The following is a 19688-nucleotide window of genomic DNA, read 5'->3' as shown; positions in this document are numbered from 1 at the left end:
CTTGGAGCCTTACCACACAGATTTGGACGGGGTTGCAGTAGCACGTACACTTGCAAGAGCTGACAACGGTTTTACTGTTGTACGCGTCATGAACCCTACCAATACTCCCATTGTACTCCAACCAGGTATGCAGCTAGGACAGTTCACTCCAGTAACAGACAATGAAATCAGTACAGGTAGTCCTGCAGTTTGTCAGATATCAGCCACCCCATCAATGTCCCCACAGTCTTTGCCATTTGATGTGAAGTGTGGCAGTCTTTCAGATTCTCAGTTTTCTGAACTTAAATGTCTCTTACTGTCATACACGGATGTGTTCAGCAAGACTCCAAATGACTTTGGAAGAACTGGATTAGTTAAGCACAAAATCAATACAAATTCAGCTTCCCCCATCAGAAAACGCGCCTACCGCACCTCTCCACACATGCAATCTGTGATTCAGTCACAAGTGGAAGACATGTTGGCACAAGACTTAATAGAGGAGAGCCATAGTCCATGGGCTGCGCCAGTGGTGATGGTGCGAAAAAAAGATGGAAATTGGCGGTTCTGTATAGACTATAGGGCACTAAATTCAGTCACAATCAAAGACGCACACCCTTTGCCCAGAACAGATGACACCCTAGATGCACTGGGCGGCTCTGCTGTGTTCAGTACCATGGACTTGTCATCAGGCTATTGGCAGGTTCAGCTCGACGAACAAGACCAAGAAAAAACGGCATTCACTACTGGCCGCTCTCTCTATCATTTTAAAGTCATGCCAATGGGATTAGTCAATTCACCCCCAACATTTCAACATCTTATGCAGCTGGTACTACAGGGATTGTCTTGGAAAACATGTTTAGTGTACCTTGATGATATAATTGTATACAGTAAATCCTTCTCTGCTCATTTGCTGCATTTGAGGGAGGTGTTTGAACGTCTCAGAGCCGCAAACCTTAAATTGAAACCGTCAAAGTGTGACTTTGCACAATCTCATGTGACATTCTTAGGGCATGTTGTTTCTGCATCAGGTGTGCAACCAGACCCAAAGAATATTGACAAAGTGAGGGATTGGCCAACACCAGAGAATCCTACTGAGGTTAGGGCATTCTTAGGACTCTGTTCTTATTACAGACGTTTTATACATCAGTTTGCCAAGATGTCACAGCCTCTGCATGTCCTTACTCAGAAAGGAAAGCCTTTTTCATGGACTGATATGGAACAAAAAGCATTTGACACTCTCCGCCATGCCCTCACACATACCCCCATTCTGGCATATCCAGATTTCTCTAAAGAATTCTTGCTTTTCACTGACGCCTCTAATATATCTATTGGATGTGTGCTGTCACAGCTAAAGGCGAACAGCAAGGAACACGTCATTGCCTATGGTAGTCATACCCTCACATCCACCGAGAGACGATGGTCAACATTTGATCGGGAGCTGTGGGCCATTGTGTGGTCCATAAGACATTTCCGCCAGTATCTCTCAGGCCATCCATTCCGAATCATTACAGACCACAAACCTCTCCTAGGACTGAGAAAAATGGCCTTGGATTGTGATCCAACTGGACGCAGGGCAAGATGGGCACTGGAGATAGACCCATATGACTGGACAATTGAACACAAGCAAGGTCTCAAACACTGCAATGCGGACTCTTTATCGCGGCGTCCATGTCGGGGTGAAGACAGTATGCCTATAAGAGAAACCATACATGTGAACTCAGTTTCAGCACAAACACAGATTGTCAGTCCTGCAGATTGTCAGTCATCACCAGAACCTACCGCGTTGACTTTGTCAGTACAGCCTGCTGTGGCGAATCCTGTACCCAGTGAATCATTCTGGTTTGACCTGAACAGACAAACTCTTCAGGATGCTCAAAAGGAAGACCCTGTCTTGAAAACAGTCACCGTATGGGTCTTGAGTGACAGTAGACCACCCTTTTCACAGCTGAAGTGTGAGCTGCCTGAGTTACGTCACTACTGGAAAGAGTTTCCCAGACTGGTCATTGTGGATTCTATATTATGTCGTAGGGTCAGACCCCCACCAGGTGACCCTGTCTGTCAAGTGGTGGTCCCGACTAGGTTGCAGAATGAAGTCTTTAAGATGTTACATGGCCATTCCCTAGCTGGACATTTTGGCTGCAAAAGAACATTACAAAATGCAGTAACCCGTTGTTATTGGCCACACATGAGCAGGGACATTACTCAGTGGTGCCTCCAATGTACTGCATGTGAGGCACGCAGGCCGCAGATTCCACACCAGCAGGCCCCAATGCAAAACATAATGACAACTAAGCCTTTTGAAAAGATTGCCGCTGACTTGACGGAACTGCCACTCAGTCACAAGGGCAATCGTTATATACTAGTTATAATGGACTACTTCACAAAGTACATGGATTTATTTGCTCTACCGGACCAAAAAGCAACGACCGTTGCGAAATGCTTGTTTGAGGACTACATTAGTAGACATGGGGTACCACTGAGTCTGCACACAGATCAGGGACGCCAGTTCGACTCAGATTTGGTCAAAGAGTTATGCACACACCTAGGAATCCACAAGACACGGACAACCGCCTATCATCCCATGTCAGATGGTATGGTAGAGAGAGCTAACCGTTCTATTAAAGACCAGTTAGCCAAGTTCCTCTACACCAAAGGGGGTGAATGGGATGATCATCTACGCCATGTTGAGTTTGCATATAATACAAGTGTGCATTCATCAACTAACCACACTCCTTTCTTTCTGACTCATGGTAGAGAAGCTTGTTTGCCGGCAGATATCATTCTTGGGGACTTGCCAACAGCGACAAATGCTACACCTGGAACGCCTGGTGAATACGCCACGGCTGTGAGACACAGACTTTATTCTGCATTTAATATGGTAGCAGACAACATAGCGGCCGCAGGTGCTAAACAGAAGTATTACTATGACCGCCACATGAGGCACAATGCTTATGAAGCAGGTGACCTTGTGTGGGTTAATCTTCCAGCACTTGCCAGACACAAGTTGTCTCCCAGATGGACGGGACCTTTCAAAGTACTGCAACGCCTTGACCCATCCCCAGGGGAAATTGGGGTGGATTACAACCTACAAGACCAACTGGACCCAAGGGCAAAGCCAAAGGTGGTTCACTATAATCGCCTGAAGCCCTACCGTTCACCATGGACTTGTAACTTGGCCACTACTCCTGTGCACAACCGGCAGCTCACGGCACTCTCAGCTTCACGGCCCTATGTCTATCAGAGCTGTGAGACTGTGGCAAGTGAGCCTACGTCTTCCTCAACAGTGGACAGTGCCCCTGACCCAGTGGCAAACACACCTACGTCTTCCTCAACAGTGGACAGTGCCCCTGACCCGGTGGCAAACACACCTACGTCTTCCTCAACAGTGGACAGTGCCCTTGACCTGGTGGCAAACACACCGGTCATTGCCCCTCAGGAACAGAGAACCAGATGTGGGCGCATGGTGCGCCCTCCTCAACGCTTTAGAGTTGACACTTAAATACTCTCTGTAAAACAACTGTTTTGAATGTTCACATACAGTATATGGCATGTATTTTGTTCAGCTGATGGAGTGTGCCGATTACTGGATTAAGTGTTTGTTAAATAAGTGTATGTTTACGCTTACATTGTTCACTGACCCAGCTGATATAGTGAAAATAGGTATGGATGAGTATAGGTACACTACACTATGGACCAGGATGTATAGCCTACTTACATGGCAGAATACAGCATAACTGCATTCTGTTGGATGGTTTTGTTGTTGTTGTGGTTTGTGTGTGTTTGTTTGTAAACAGAGTTCACTTGTTACACTTTTGACCGTGTGAAGGGTTGATGTGCATTATCTAAAACGAGGACGTTTTATTTTCAGAAGGGGGGAAGTAGTGTAAGAACTGTAATACCTGGCCAGAACTACAAGGCCCAGAATGCTTAGCGGGGTAGAGAGGAGGTGGCAAGGTTGAAGAGGGAAAGAGAGATTTGGCGTTGTGGCTGGTGAATAAACACGCTTTTCAGTTCGAACTCGTTTGTACGTGAATCCTTATCCAGAGAACCTCCTCCTGAACATATCAAGGTTTACAATAGCGATTTTGATGCGATCTTGTATCAAAATAGTAGTGCCCCTAGGATTCCCATTCAAAAGGCCATTTCACCTGAAAACGTCAATGCGGACAAGCTTAAAAGTGGCACTTTGGATGTAATTATTCTTTAAAAACGAAAGTTTGACTCCGGTACGTTCAAAAAAACACCCTAGGATGCATTTTGGTGAGAGTTACGCTTTAACTCTGTTTTAAGGGAAACCCTGTACTATATAAAAACTCCACATTTTCTAATAACGCTACAAAATGCAATACAACTTTAATTCATTATGGAATAACTCCCACATTTTAATGTAGAGGGTGCTGCAATTTAGGCTGAATTTATTTTATTTAAGTTGAATTTAGCACAAGTTTAATGGTTACAAAATAGAACATGTACAGATGAAGACATTCATTTGTGAGATGACTTACTGTAATAATGTATCACAAAATGCGGGGAAATTGATTACATCCTGCGGTTAGGCAGTTTATTTCAAAATGTGACACATTATTTCAAAATTCAGGAGTTGTTACATAAAGTGAAAATCTTTCAAGTTCATACAAAATGCGATGTTGTTACATAATGCGGGGGGGGGGGATTGAAAGTTAGAAATGGGATTGAGCCATTGAAGCATATTTACATTTCATGTTGTCCTTCAGAGAACCGAGGTTATATTCACAACCATAGATTCTCTTTCAGTCGAGTTCACTCAACGTTAACCAATGGGTTCTCCTTATTGGCAACGGTGGATAAGATTCGCAAACCAGGAAGCAAGAGCGCCTTGGTGGCGCTCGGGAAGGATGAAACTCATGTACTTGCACATTATGGTACAGAATAGGGATGGGTCATGATTTTCGAATATCCAAATAGTTGATTTAATTATAGAATATTGAATATTTGAGATTACAGAATGCGATTATTGTTTTGTCTTCAAAAAATAAAGAAATAAATTAAAGAAATTTCCCAATGTTTTAAGTAAAGAAATGCACATCCCTAGTATGGAAGTACAGCGTCTGGGGTTTTATCCTTGCACAGTGGGGGCAGATGTCAGTTAAGCAGAGGGCACAGGTCCTGCACATCCGATGCAGGGATAGCCTAACCGCATGGAGCTGGGCATCGACGGTAATCTGCCACCTTCTGGAATAAGTGCTGCATTGAGAAAGACTTTGAGCATCAGCCTTGAAAAAGGAGTTTGATGTTTTCAGTGTGAACATGGAGATGACGAGAAGCCAGTGAGGCTCGGGCAGGCGAGTTGGAGGTTTCGTCTTGCATGATTCGAAATAGTCATGATCACTGAAGAATGTTAAGATGACTAGTTTCTCTTGAAAAATCCCTTAGACAGGGGTTTGGAGATTGCTTCAGATCGAAGACGTCATCCGAGAATGACTTCTCATTATTTAACGTTGTGTGAACTCAACTGAAAAAGAACATGTATGAAAAGTATTTCAATATTTCATGTTGATTAATTCATTTTTTCTTGTTTGCAGTCGCCTAATGAGGTATTTACATTTAAAAGAGAGACCCACCTCACTGAGGGTAGGGGTGGGGATATGTTCTTTGGAGGGAATCGGCGGACAGGAACTGCTAAGAGGATGAACTGTGCAACGTTATTGATGGCAAACCAGGTGGTGAGAGCTCTGCAGGCCTCACAAGTGCCTGTTGCTGACATTTACCCAAAAGGTAAACCCATCATAACCTAGGAATTAAATCTTCTATTGACTTAACCTATTGAGTGCCAAACACGTAATATTACGTTTTTCCTTCCCATGCGTTGAGTGCCAAAAACATAATATTACGTTTTTAGCTTTTTTTTAAATTACGAAACTAAACACTCTAACACGCCTTATATGTGATTTTGGGAACTCTGTGATGAATGGAAATTAAATATATGACGATCGAAAACTCATGAAAACGCACAATCTGGACATTTTATCTGGACATTTTATCATAACTCGGTTGCCGCTTTGGGTCGAATCAGTGACACATGCACGTCATCTCAAAACCAGGCCATTTTCGTGGGTCTGTGGCAGTCTCGCCAGGTCTCGCTGATCACTTCCCGGAAAGTTTACAGGCAACACTTAATATTTCATGAAAGACATTATATCTCCATTTCTAGAAAAAAACAGTGATTTTGATGAAAACTAGCCACTGTTTAGCTTGGGATTTCTCAGGAACAGAGGCGTGTAGAAATACACGGTTTGCACCCACTGAGAGCTTAAAGTCTTACCTTTTAAACGAGCCATTGTATGTGTTCATAGCTATAACACAGAATATGCTGTGGCTGTACAAAAATCATCAACAATGGTCTAGATTGCTGGCACTCTAGGACAAAGTTTCCGAAAACAGCTTGGCATTCAATGAGTTAATTGCATCAATTGCATTGCAAAAAGTAATTGCACCTAGAGGATTGATTTCAAAACTTTTCATGACAACCCCTCTTTTGACAATGAAAAAATGGTCAAACTTTACCTGACTGTATCGACATAAGATTGACATGACACTGTCATGACACAGTTGCTAGGTTACGGGGACGCTGGCGAGACACGCCGCTCCGTCTGGCGTCATGTTTTTGTTTGTTTTTATGTAATGTTCGGAATTTTATGTAATGTCATGTTTATTTTTTGTATTGGTTTGTCTAGTTAAATGTTTTCCCTATTTATTTACGTCATTTTTTTTTTATAGTTTTCGTGTTATTCTTAGTCCTTTTTACTGCTTCTAAGTCAGCTGATGTCGTTGACGTTTGTCCATTGGGAGCTTGCTATGGCTAGCTTTTGCCCTAGCTGGACATCGGACATCCTTCCATCCATCCGTGAGCGGTGCTGCACTTCACTGTATGGTCGAGGGGATCTCTCGGGACAGCTGGACCTAGGCTACTCTGCGAATGATCTGCCGTGGCTGCCGAGCTGTTGCTGACCTACGAGCTGCCATGCCAACTGCAGACTAACTGGCCCTGACATCCTTCCATCCATCCGTGAGCGGTGCACTTCACTGTCTGGTCGAGGGGATCTCTCGGGACAGCTGGACCTAGGCTACTCTGCGAAAGATCTGCCGTGGCCGCCGAGCTGTTGCTGACCTGCGAGCTGCCATGCCAACTGCAGACTAACGTTAACGGTGAAGAGCTACAATCTCACGGAGCAACAAACGGTCGCTGTTAAAAGTCCATCTACACGATCGCCCACTACTTCAGACTGTGCTTCCAGTGATCTCCAGACTGCAGTCTACAAGGCCTAACGTTAACGTTATCTCCAGACTGCCAGTGAATTCACCGGGTTGGTCAGTTGCTAAAGAACTTTGTTGGCGTTGCATGTGAAGACACAGCTCTGTGCGCAGTTTTCATGGATCATCATTGCCCTTGGACATTTTTCAGCTGGTTTGGAAATTGGACTAATTTTAACATCACTTTTCCCACTTTTTAAATATATATATATATATATATATATATATTTTTTTTTTCTTTTTATTTGTTTATTTGTTTTGTTGTCTGTCTTGTATGTCTTGGTGTCACGGGTACGCTGGCGACTATGCCGCTCCGTCCAGCATTTTTTGTATTTGTTATTTTTTTAAATGTATTTGTCATGTCTTGATGTCATGGGCACGCTGGCGACTACGCCACTCCATCCGGCATCTTTTGTCTTGTTATGTGTCTTGTTTGTGGAGCGCTTTAGGTTGCACTCTGTGCATGTTTAAATGAGCTTTAAAAATAAAACTGACTTGACTTGACCTGACATGAACCCTAACCCTAATTCTAATCCTTACCCTAACCCTAAACCTAACCCTAACTTATGACAAAAACCGAATGTCACTTAATAACAGAAGCGCTATGTCATAAACGTTTATGACTTGTTTATGACACTCTTATGTCCATACTGTCATGTAAAGTGTAACCGAAAAAAACAAATATACTGTAAGCACAAAGCTGGTCATTAGCTCATTGCCAAATTGATTAGATGGGTAACTATGCTGTAATAAGAATCAGAATCAGAAATCCTTTATTGTCATTGCACAGAGTACAATGACATTTATTAGCAGTCCTAACGGTGTGTTCAAAGCAGTAATACATCCAACCCAACCCACCCACACACACACACAGACATATTCTCACCCATCCTCCACCTTTCACACATAAATGAAGTAGTGCAAAATGATAAATACATTCCGGTAGTTATTACAATCAGTGTCTCTGATACAGTAGTGCCAATTGTTGCTGTTACTTGGAGTTTAGTTTACGGATTGCCGTGGGGTAAAAGCTGTTTTTCAGCCTGTTTGTCCAATATTTTATGGATATAAATCGTTTTCCAGTGGGCTGCGGAGTTAGCAGATGATGTCTGGGATGTTCAGTATGTTGGCTGCTCTGCTGTGGCCAGCGGGAACTGAAGATGTCTTCGAGGGAAGGCGCTGTTAACCCTCTGGAAAGCGGTGTTAACCCTCTGGAGGACCCTTCTGAAAATGCAAGCACACTTTCTATGGAGCAACGGTAGAAAGATACCAACAGCTTTTCTTCCAAATTGTTCTTCCTGAGGATTCTCAGAAAGTGGAGTTGCTGCTGAACCCTCTTGACCACAGTGATGGTGTTGGTGGTCCTAAAGAGATCCTTGGCGATGTGTGTGCCAAAGAGCTTGACATTTAAAAATATTTTCCACACACTCCCCGTTGATGATCAGTGGTTTTGTGTCTGCGTTCTTTTGAAGGAAGTGATTCCAGTGATCAGTTCTTTCACAATAGGAGGGGAGGAGACACAGTCCAAATATGGGCATGGGGTAAAACAGGAAGTAGGTTGCCAGGTTAGTCCATGAGCAGATGTCCAAAAGTCAGTACGGCAGAAAAAGTAATAGTATCAAGAAAACCCACTACAATTGATGCACACACAGTGAAACAGCCACTACAAATCAGGGTACAAAATATGTTTACTCACACACACACTAAACACCACACATCATACACTGCACACAATAAGGCCCTAATGTCTTTGCTAATTTGGCAACAAAGGACTAAGTCACCTGTGACATAGGAAGAGAAGTTTATTCACTATTCTTTAGAGCATAATCATTCTGGTTGCAAAACTAGTCTGACCCAAGATCACTACACCTAGAGACATACTTAGGTTTTACATTTTCTGGTGGGTTTCCTTGAGAACAAGACAGTATTCTATGCCAGCAAATGACAGGGACTGTAGAATTTTGTTTGTGCGTGAGGGGCAGAAAAGTGGGCAAATACAAGCAATACAAGCTCCGGGTGGATTTCGGAAGGCAACTGCAAGTTCCACAGTGTATTGTTGTGCATTGTCGAGCTAACTATTCCCTTTGAAGATGTGATTGAGGAAGCCTTTGATGTTTGAAATTACTGTGCAGCACTCTACTGACTGTTACCAGAATGCAACATCAAATATTTTCCATCCAGTTTTGTTTTTCTCAACGTCATTCATTCAGTTCTCCCAATGAGAAAAAAGTCTCCATGTGTTGAGGCATGTTTTCTTGCACCATGGTTTTATTCAGTATGTGATTGGCACTAACCCTAACCCTAACTTGTCATGACAAAAACCAAACGACACTTGACAGAAGCGAGTGACAGAAGTGTTATGTCATAAATGTTTATGACTTGTTTATAATGTTTATGACACGTTCATGAGTCATGTCACTCTTACTGTATGTAGATACCTTCAAGTAAAGTGTAACCATGTGATCTAACCCCCTGCCTTTTTCTGCATCAGTCCAATAATGTCCCTATGTTTCAGGGGCCCTGCATGTGCTTCTCCCATGTCAACTGCCCCAGTTAGTCATGAACAACTCAAAAAAAAAAAAAAACAGCAATGGACCTCTAATTCATGATTGCCTTAATCATAACTTTTACACTACTATGAATATCTGTCTGCCATAATGTGTTTCCACATGATGGTGTGCTCACACAATTTGTTTCTCTAAAAGTAAATCTACAAACTAGCAAAAAGTTAATTTGCCAGTTGGAGAAGGTGTAAGTCACTACTCTGGTCTCCTTCCCTACCTCCTGCTCTATCTGTTTTCGCATCAATCTTGACTGTGAGTAATGAGTAGACTATAACCTTTTGAATGTGTACGTCTCACAGATGTGACTCCACCTATGACAGCTGCGTACTTGGAGGTGACCGACTTAAACTCCAAAAAGGTCAAATATATCCCTGTTCCAAGGTAACCAGACTTCTAATGATATTTTATGTTAAATCTACCTTCCTCCCACTACAAAATATATTCTGATAATTTGCTCCTTAAATTGTCCTTAATAATATCAATTATCTTTTCATTGGAAAAGTATGTGGATTTGTGCACGGATTAAGAATTTAAGAATAAGGGGCAAAACAACTGAATTTTCCTCTTAAACAGGGTGCAATTACTTCTTTAAAAAGGTCTTAAAAGGCTCCTTTATTTCCAATTGATGCTAAAGTATACCTTGCCAGAATTTGTGAAGTTTGTGAAAAATAGTTTCAGGGACAACAAAGGGAATGTAAGTGTGTTTTGTAGTGTATATGTGTGTAGAAAGTGGGTTTACTATTTCAGTGATCTATACAGGTAGTCATATGCAAAATGTACAGAGAACACACTAACACATGCAGAAATGGTTTTGCGCTTGGGTGTCATCAAACTCTTCACTGGTAACCATTCCTTTATTTTCCCCTAATTACCAAGCATTTACCCAGTAAGGTGTTTTTGGGGGCCTGTGGCCGGTTGCACAAAGCACCTTTTTCCCTTAAGTATGACCCTTAAGGCTTAATTTCTCCTTAGGTAAGGAATGTACTTAAGGGTGTTGCACAGAATACCTTAAATGGTCTCCTTAGTTAAGGAAAAACGTCACAAAATTTTCCAGCACAAAAATTCTATAGTTTCCACAGAGATTGCTCAACAGCTGTAACTAGCTGTCGTTGCCGCGATGCCATTAGTTAACCCACCGAACACAGTAGGCTAAAGCTTAATGATCTTATCATTCATCTTACCTTAATAATATTTGCGGAAATTATCCAGGTAGCAAGTAAAGCATGTTATATACATGAACTGAACAATACTAGCTGGCAAGTTGGCATTATCTGGCCTCAATAGGGGGCACTGCAATACAGGAAGTGAGCTCATATCTTAGCAACATTTTGACGTAAGAAGTCCAAACTTGGTATAGTGACTTGGTATCTGATTGTGAGGACACAATAGGAAATTGCCATCATTTGGCCTCTAGGGGCGCTGTAGTAAATGAAGTGAGTTCATATATCAGCAACGCTTTGATGTACTAAAGTCAAACTTGGTACAGGGACGTGGTACTTGATTGTGAGAATGCACAAGGATAATGCCGTAATTTGGCTTCTAGGGGCGTTGTAATAAAGTAAATGAGCTGATATCTCAACCATTCTTTATCTAATTGCCATGAAAGTTGCTGTGAGTGCTTGCACATGCCATGGCAACGCCATTCCTGCTAGTGTACTGCTAGGCCCCCACATCTCTGCTTGCAGCTATATTTTAGTATTGTTTGTGTAGTTTCTCTGTATTTTACTTCATGTAACCTGCGGAAATTAATATACTATGATTTTAGTAAGGCAGGTATTAGGTAAGTACATATACTTAGTACTTAGTATTTAGGGGACTTTAAAAGGAAGGGGTTACCACTTTTTTCTGCTGTTGCAAACTGGTCTCAGTGAGGCAGTGCACACAACGTTGTATGACTCATATTTCAGAACACATATTATGGTATGGGGTCATTCCGTATCAAATCAGAAAGAATTCAGGAAAATGGTTGCTGCACTGTTAGGATTTTGCTCAAAGACCTGTAAATTAGAATCCAAAAAATACAGATGCAGATGATACAAAAGATACAGAAAATACAGATGCACTCTGAAGTTGAAAAGTATAAAAAAGCCTTTAATTTAACATGGCAATAACTGGTTAAAAGCACATGGGCCTACATGTTATGGCCATATTGGCCTTCATCAGGGCATAGAAACAGGAAGTAGAACAAAGCTTAAAATGGACAATGGACACCCATAGGTGTTTAGTGGGTGGAGCCTTCCTATTATGTCACACACCATGTGACCAACTAGTAGGTTACCAAAACACAATTAATTGACAAAACACTGACAAAGAGACAAATCACTAGAGAGAAAGAAAGGGAGAGAGAGAAATAGATTTCAATAAAAGCACACAAAAATGTCCATACTTCATAGAAAAGTCACATTCCTCATTAAGGCCAGGGAAAGAGGTTGCCTTAAATTTACTAATCCAAAAGGTTTCTCTTTGGAGAAGGGTCATTAGATGGTCTCCACCTCTCTGGGGTTTGGGGACAACCTCTACCATCGTCACTTTGAGGGAGGAAGCAGAGTAATGGACCGCCATGGGATAAGCAGGATTTTTTGTCCTTATGGCGTTCTTATTTTCAGCCACTCTGTCCCTCAGCCTTCTTTTTGTTCTGCTGATGTAGAAGCAGCCACACTCACACTCTAATCTGTAGACTACAAATGTAGTGTTACAATTGCCAAAGGCATTGACAGTAAAGCTTGTATACATCCACAAAAGTAGCAGTTTTAACTACATTTCCACAATGGTTGCAGTTCCCACATCTGTGATTCCCTTTAAGTTTACGTAGCCAGTGTTTTTTCTTTTGAACTGTAAGGTGACTCTGCACCAATTTATCTCTTAATGTGGGTGCTCGTCTAAAACAGAATGAGGGAGGATCACAAAATACCTCTTTCAGTGAAGTGTCGACTTGAAGTATGGCCCAATTGCTCTTTATTATGTTTTTTTAATTTTCAAAGCTGCCTTACTGTATCTGGTGGAAAAAAAGACTTGATTATTCCTCTTGGGTTTCCGTCTTTTTATGAGTAGGTCACTCCTGTTACATTGGTTGGCCCTCCTTTGGGCCTGTTGAACCACCTCTGTCTTGTATCCCCTTTCCTCAAAATGTTTAGCCATCTCCACAGATTTAGATTGATAGTCAACTTCTGTGTCACAGATCCTGTTTATCAGGTGTGATGAATGAAAGCTTTCAGGACAGTTTTGCGACATGTGCTTTTTCTAAAGATAGATGAATGCAAATCTCCATTTACCCCTTTACTAATTAATACATCCAAAAATGAGATTTCTCTTTGGCTGTATTCTAATGTCATTGTTAGGATTAATGGAGTTTACATATTTATGAAACTCCAGAAAGGTTGGGTTCAGTACATCTAAAACAAAACAAAAACACATCATCAATGTAGTGACAATAGAAGATCAAGTTTTCAAGGAGTTGCATGTGTTGTGAATGTATTCCTTCTCCCATTAAGAAATATAAGCCACCCTACCCCCCACCCTGGACCCCTTCCAGTTTGCATACCGAGCCAAACGATCCACGGAGGATGCAATCTGCTCTGCCCTCCATCCAGCCCTCACCCACTTAGACAATAAAGACTCATATGTGAGAATGCTGTTCATAGACTTCAGTTCAGCATTCAATACCATAATACCACAACAACTCATCAGCAAACTGGACAAGCTAGGATTCAGTACCTCCCTCTGCAACTGGCTGCTGGATTTCCTGTTGCAGAGACCACAAGCAGTACGTGTCGGGGACAACACCTCAAGCACTCTGACCCTGAGCACGGGGGCCCCTCAAGGGTGTGTGCTCAGCCCCCTGCTCTTCACACTGCTAACACATGACTGTACAACCACTCACAGCTCCAACCATCTGGTGAAGTTTGCGGACGACACAACACTGGTGGGCCTCATCACTAAGGGCGATGAGGCTCACTACAGAGAAGAAGTAGACCTGCTGGCTAAATGGTGCAAAGACAACAACCTCCTGCTAAATGTCAGCAAGACCAAGGAGATTGTTGTCAACTTTCAGAGAGGCCACAAACAACTGCCACCACTGTCCATCGACGGAGATGCTGTGGAGAGAGTGAGCAGCACAACATTTCTGGGGGTGCACATCAGCGACGACCTCTCCTGGACCACCAACACAGCATCACTGGCGAAGAAAGCCCAGCAGCGCCTCTACTTCTTGCGCAAATTGAAGAAGGCAAGTGCCACGCCTCCTGTCATGACTACATTCTACAGAGGGACCATCGAGAGCATCGTCTCCAGCAGCATCACAGTGTGGGGCGGAAGCTGCACAGATCAGAACAGGAAGACCCTCCAGCGCACTGTTAACACAGCTAAGAGGATCATTGGAGCACCACTCCCCTCCCTGCAGGACATTTACACCACCCGCCTCACCCGCAAAGCACTAATGATTGTCAAGGATACAACCCACCCTGCACACGAACTGTTCAGCCTCCTGCCCTCTGGAAAGTGGTACAGGAGCCTCCGCTCCCGCACCACCAGACTGGCAAGTAGCTTCATCCACCAAGCAATCAGGATGCTGAACACTCTACCCACTCTCCCATCACTGACAGCCCCCCCCCACCCACCAGCCAACCAGGAACCTAGGAAACTAGGATCCTGTCTACCAAACCCCCCCCCTCCCCCAACACCGCCATGTGGAACTGCACTGTGACTGCGCAGCCAAACGTGTTGCTGCTTCACATCAAGCCTGATATACTTGAATTACTGCATACTGCATATCAATGTAAATATACAGGTCACACAAGCACAAGTTTAAACTTCATGTAACTGTTAAGACTATAGAAATATACAACACAACTACCTCTATTTTTTTTTTTTTTTATATATATGTCCTATATTTCTATTTTGATACATACATGTTCTATATTCCAGTCTTGCACTTTAATTTAATGTTTATTGTCTATGGCTATGTCCATAGTATGTCTATGTCTGTATTTAAAGCATGTCTATGTCTGCATGGGAAAGTAAGAAACGAAATTTCAATTCTTTGTATGACCAGTGCATGTAAAGAAATTGACAATAAAAGCCGACTTGACTTGATAAGACATGTTTTTAGTTATTTCACACTTTTTTGTTAAGTACATAATTCCACATGTGTTCATTAATAGTTTTGATGAATCTACAATGTAAATAGTCATGAAAATAAAGGAAACGCATTGAATGAAAAGGTGTGTTCAAACTTTTGGCCTGTACTATACTTGTGCCAATACTTGAGGTATTCACAGTTCATGAAGCTGAAGAAAACTAGGCATGGTTGCACTTGTTAGTCATTTTCATAGGACAAAATGTCATGTGGGATAGCTAGTAGGAACCTTAAAATCTATATGGGAACATCTTTTTACATGGTTTTACATTTGTTGAATTTATAGGTCCTCTACTATGTCCCCCTACACTGCCTGGATTTCAAAGTTGTCAGACACAGATGTGCTGCTGGCCCCTCTTGGAACAGGAGGTGTAGTGACTGTGGATATGGGAGGCTATGTACGCTTGTGGGAGACTGGACTAGACAACTTGCAGCGCTCCTTGATGGAGTGGAGGGGAATGATTGGATCTGAGGATGGTCGCCCTATACAAGTCAGTCTGTCATGTTGTTTCTAAAGTCTGAAGAGTTAGTACATGGTACAGTACATGGTGTGATACCTAACTCTCATTTTACAGTATTTATTTCATTTCAGGGGCCAACTAGCACATAGAGAGTAGTTTGATGTTCAGTGTATTGCTCAAGGACACTTTGACAGGTTCAGGAGATGTGTTCAAACCTGTGACCTTTGGATTACTGAATCACTCCTCTGTTTCCTGAGCCACCACCGCCCTATCATTGGCGGAGTGAGGGGGTGGCTTCGGGGGCTCAAGCCCCAAATCTTTTTTTTGTATGTGTTTTCAATTTCCAACGATTCTAATTTCTAATTTAACTTCCCCTTGGTTTCTCTATAAATGTTACACAATGTAGGCTACTATTACTGAGCAAATAGGCTATCCCTTATTTTCAAAGCCCAATATTGACAGATAATCTGATTTCCCACACGATGAGTTTAGGCAATGCCAGAGCCGAAATGTAGCGGTTTACGTCATAAACCTGGCAGGAAAGTTCAGAGCGGCACAGTCAGTTTAAACAGTAAGCCGGTAAGAAAAACTATTGTCAAGACATTAGGCAATTAGGCTAATGTACCCCGGAATACAAAAATAAACTTCAGAAAGACAGAAAGTTTGTTGTACTGTATTCATAGAGTCTCAATGACCGAATCAGTAGATTTACCTGTTGTCAGTTGAGTTCGTTCAATTAATTTATTGTAGGTATTAAAGTATTGTAGTAGCCTAGGCAAATATGAAACGGAGATGTAACGTGGCTACCGGCGGGATTTTGAACTTGCATGTTTCATGCATTTTAGGGCAAACAATACCATGTGATTGATGTGTTCTCCCTTTGAGTAACATAATCAATTGCGGACGTGCACAGACAGCTCAGACACAGAGCGCATAGGCCTAGTGTGAAGCACTGAAGGGGGGAATCCCCCCCCCATTCCCCCCCAAGCCCTGGATTAAACTTAGTTTCATGTGTTCTACTGAACATTATAACAAGTCAGTTCACTATGTGTGGGGCTGTGCTAAACCTGACCATAAGGCTAAAGTAAAAATGTATTGAGACAAGGTAGCATACCATCAGGGTTATCTCAGCATAGTATAGTAGCCTATAATATACAAACCATAACTCATAAAAAACGCTTAATTAACTAAGTGCCTGCTGATCAGATAGGCTATGCCTATAGACCCCTCTTGAAAGACCCAAAGTGCCAGTCAGATATACCTTGAGTCTCACATTTTTAAAGTCTCAATGTGTCCATTAGTTTACACAGAATTCACTGAAAAAGTCATTATTTAAGGGGTTATTTTTCAAATTTTTCTGCCGGGGGGGCATGCCCCTGGACCCCCTTAGCCTTCCTGTGTGTGACACTGGGCTAAGCCCCCAATGTTTCAAATGTCTGGCTCCGCCCCTGCGCCCTATAAGATATAATCATCAGATCATTAAAAACAATTCGCCTTATTCACCTGGCGGTCAGGCTGAAGGGTACACTTGCCATTACACATAAGTCCAGCAGATGGTGGTGGTAATGCACTCTGTTTGCAAACTGCCAAGAAAAACTCACTGAAGAAGAAGAACAGGCCAGTGAACCCTTCTTTATCGGTGAGCTTTTTTTTTTGGCAGTTTGCAGACGCATTACCACCACCATCTGCTGGACTGAAGTGTAATGGCAAGTGTACCCTTTAGCCTCGTTCTGGCCACCGGGTGAATAAGGCGAATGGGCCTTATTTACCATATGTATTTCTAACACACGTCTAACTTGGCAGATTGTGCGATGATGTGCTGTGACTAATGAAGCCCCAATTAAAAAAGGGTGATTATCCAAGTTGGGTCACCTGTGACTAAACAATGGCAAGAAATTAGAAGGTTGTCTAATACTATTATCTAAATGGGTGCACTGGAAATGTATACCCGCGGTTCCTCAAGAGGACAAAGTATGTGCAGTTGTTGCTGTTGTTTTTGTTTTGTGCAGTTTAATAGAACTTTACATTACATTTGGCTGACACATTTTTAACCAAAGCAACAACAACATGGTAAACAGTTTAAGTTTTAAAGCAATTCTCTCAACAATTTTAGGACAATTTAAAAACGGTAGAGTACAGTAAGAATAAGTGCATCAGTGAGTGCTGTTTTTAAACAGTTGAGTGTCAGTTCAAGACGGGTGGTAAGTGCTAGGATCAGCAAGACCTGTAAGTGGTGCTATGTAGAGATGTTAGAGATGTTCTCTAAAGAGCTGGGTCTTCAGGAGTTTTTTGAAAATGGAGAGGGATGTCCCTGCCCTTATAGGAACTTCTTCCATAATGCACCTTAGGAGGAGTACATCAGTTATATGTTCATCAGTTATGACGATTCAGTAAAGTTGGCACCAACCCAAACCAACCTTTGTGTTGGTTTCTAATTAGGTAAGTTAGGTAGTAAATTAGGTAGAAAGAATACATGGCAGGACTTGAGGATTGTCCACCTCAGTAATGTAAGAGTGCACAGACATCTATATATTTTAACAGGTGCCAGATACTAAAAGATGCAAGACAAGTCTTTTTTGTTTTTTTTGCATCAAACATAAAGATGTCAAATTATGTGGAATTCTTTATCAGTGACAATAAGACAAGACAGTGATTTAATCATTACAAGTTATATATTATTCTCGATCAGCAACAGTACTCCATAAACTAAGAGATCAATGATCCATACAGCAGCATTTCAGCAGGGAGAACTACTCTGGTTAACGTTGTTTAAGTCCCCAACAGAAGTTTACACTAGTCTTCATCCATAAAGACCCTAGGTTGTTTTTAGACCAGACCTTTCTTTTAATGTATCAACAGAGTTTAAGACAACCCAGCTAGATGGAATAGACTGTTCCAACCATCATACTAGGGACATGTATATAACAGTGTTTCACTCTGTTCAAACACACACAAACACACATTTATCGTTTCCCCTCCCAGATTACTATCCAGAGGGACAGTGGCCTGGATGTCAGCTCTCCAAAACATGGCAAGGTTGACCCCAACAATGATCCCCATGTAGGAGGAAACCAGTGGGCTGGGGGCACAGGTGGGTTACTGGAGTTCAAATGTGGTATTCTGGAGAAACATTGCCGTGCAAAATTATAAAAAAAAAAATATATATATAATGTGTGAATGAGAGAGTGATTGGGCATTAGGCCACTGTTTTGATGTTTTATTACCGAAGGGTATTTTATTACTAGATTAAATATAGACATTCCAATATATTAACTACGCATTTATCTATATTTAAATTGTCTGTTATTTAGTATAGCTACTATTGTTATATTATAATATATACTCACCTAGTTTATTGCGCTGGTGATTTGTTAAGGTAAGTGCCTCTCCTGGGCAGTAGACTGAATATTAAAATACACACACCTACACGCACACACCCACGCACACACACACACACACACACACACTTTAGCAGCGGAGTAACTCCTCGCTCCCGCTACAGACTACAGATCCTGTTCACCTGCTTCCTCTGCCCACAACTGTTTCAAAATAAAAGTCCATTTAAACTATCCAACTTTTTTACTGCTCAACTATTCCAACTGTCAGTTGTCAAGTGTCAATCAACTATGACTCCCATCAACTGTATCCTCTGCCTACAATTGTTTCAAAATAAGTCTTCCCTACCTAGTTAGCATTGTTAGCATAGTTAACATTGTTAGCATAACTGTGAAGAAACATTAGCTAAATTAGCTGTTACATGGTTAGCATAGTTAACATTGTTAGCATGGTTAACATTGTTAACATAACTGTTAAAAACATTAGCTAAGTTAACTAAGTCTCATTGTTAGCATAGTTAACATTGTTAGCATAACTACTAAAGTTAGCTTTAAGTTAAAAGTTTAAGTTAACTGAGTCACATGGTTAGTATAGTTAGCATTGTTTGCATAACTGTTAAAAACATTAGCTAAGTTAGCAACGTCACATGGTTAACATAATTAGCATAGTTAGCAACTTCAAACGGCGCATTGGTATTTTGATAGTCAGCGGCACATTTGAAGGAATCTGCTTGCACACAAGACCGTATGGAACAGGTATTCCACTAAACCATGCTTTACTGAACCTAGCAGAGTATAGGCTACACACATCTGCACTTGTCTATTATTTGAACTCAATTATTTGAAGGCAAAGTTAAACTAACTTCACTGTGGTGTCATAGTCAACGACGAAACAGTTATACACAGTTAATTACTTTCTCTATTG

The 19688-nt window shown here is 41.8% G+C and overlaps 1 protein-coding gene across 2 annotated transcripts in view; it reads left to right on the top strand.

Moving 5' to 3' along the window:
- Positions 1–19688, top strand: part of vwa8 (von Willebrand factor A domain containing 8) — a 201987-nt gene that overhangs the window by 160510 nt on the left and 21789 nt on the right. Inside the window, exons 35-38 of one of the 2 annotated variants that reach the window (XM_042065280.1) lie at positions 5541–5733; positions 10133–10214; positions 15254–15458; positions 18411–18519. In XM_042065280.1, the coding sequence (XP_041921214.1) occupies positions 5541–5733; positions 10133–10214; positions 15254–15458; positions 18411–18519 (589 nt within the window). Of the gene's footprint in view, positions 1–5540; positions 5734–10132; positions 10215–15253; positions 15459–15559; positions 15747–18410; positions 18520–19688 lie in introns of those variants that run through there. The other variant, XM_042065290.1, reaches the window with a different exon arrangement.

The sequence above is a fragment of the Alosa sapidissima genome, chromosome 2 (assembly GCF_018492685.1).
Source record: "Alosa sapidissima isolate fAloSap1 chromosome 2, fAloSap1.pri, whole genome shotgun sequence".
In the NCBI taxonomy this organism is placed as follows: Eukaryota; Metazoa; Chordata; class Actinopteri; order Clupeiformes; family Clupeidae; genus Alosa; species Alosa sapidissima.
The sequence above is the reverse complement of the archived record's forward strand: the minus strand, read 5'-3'. Positions and strand labels throughout refer to the sequence as shown.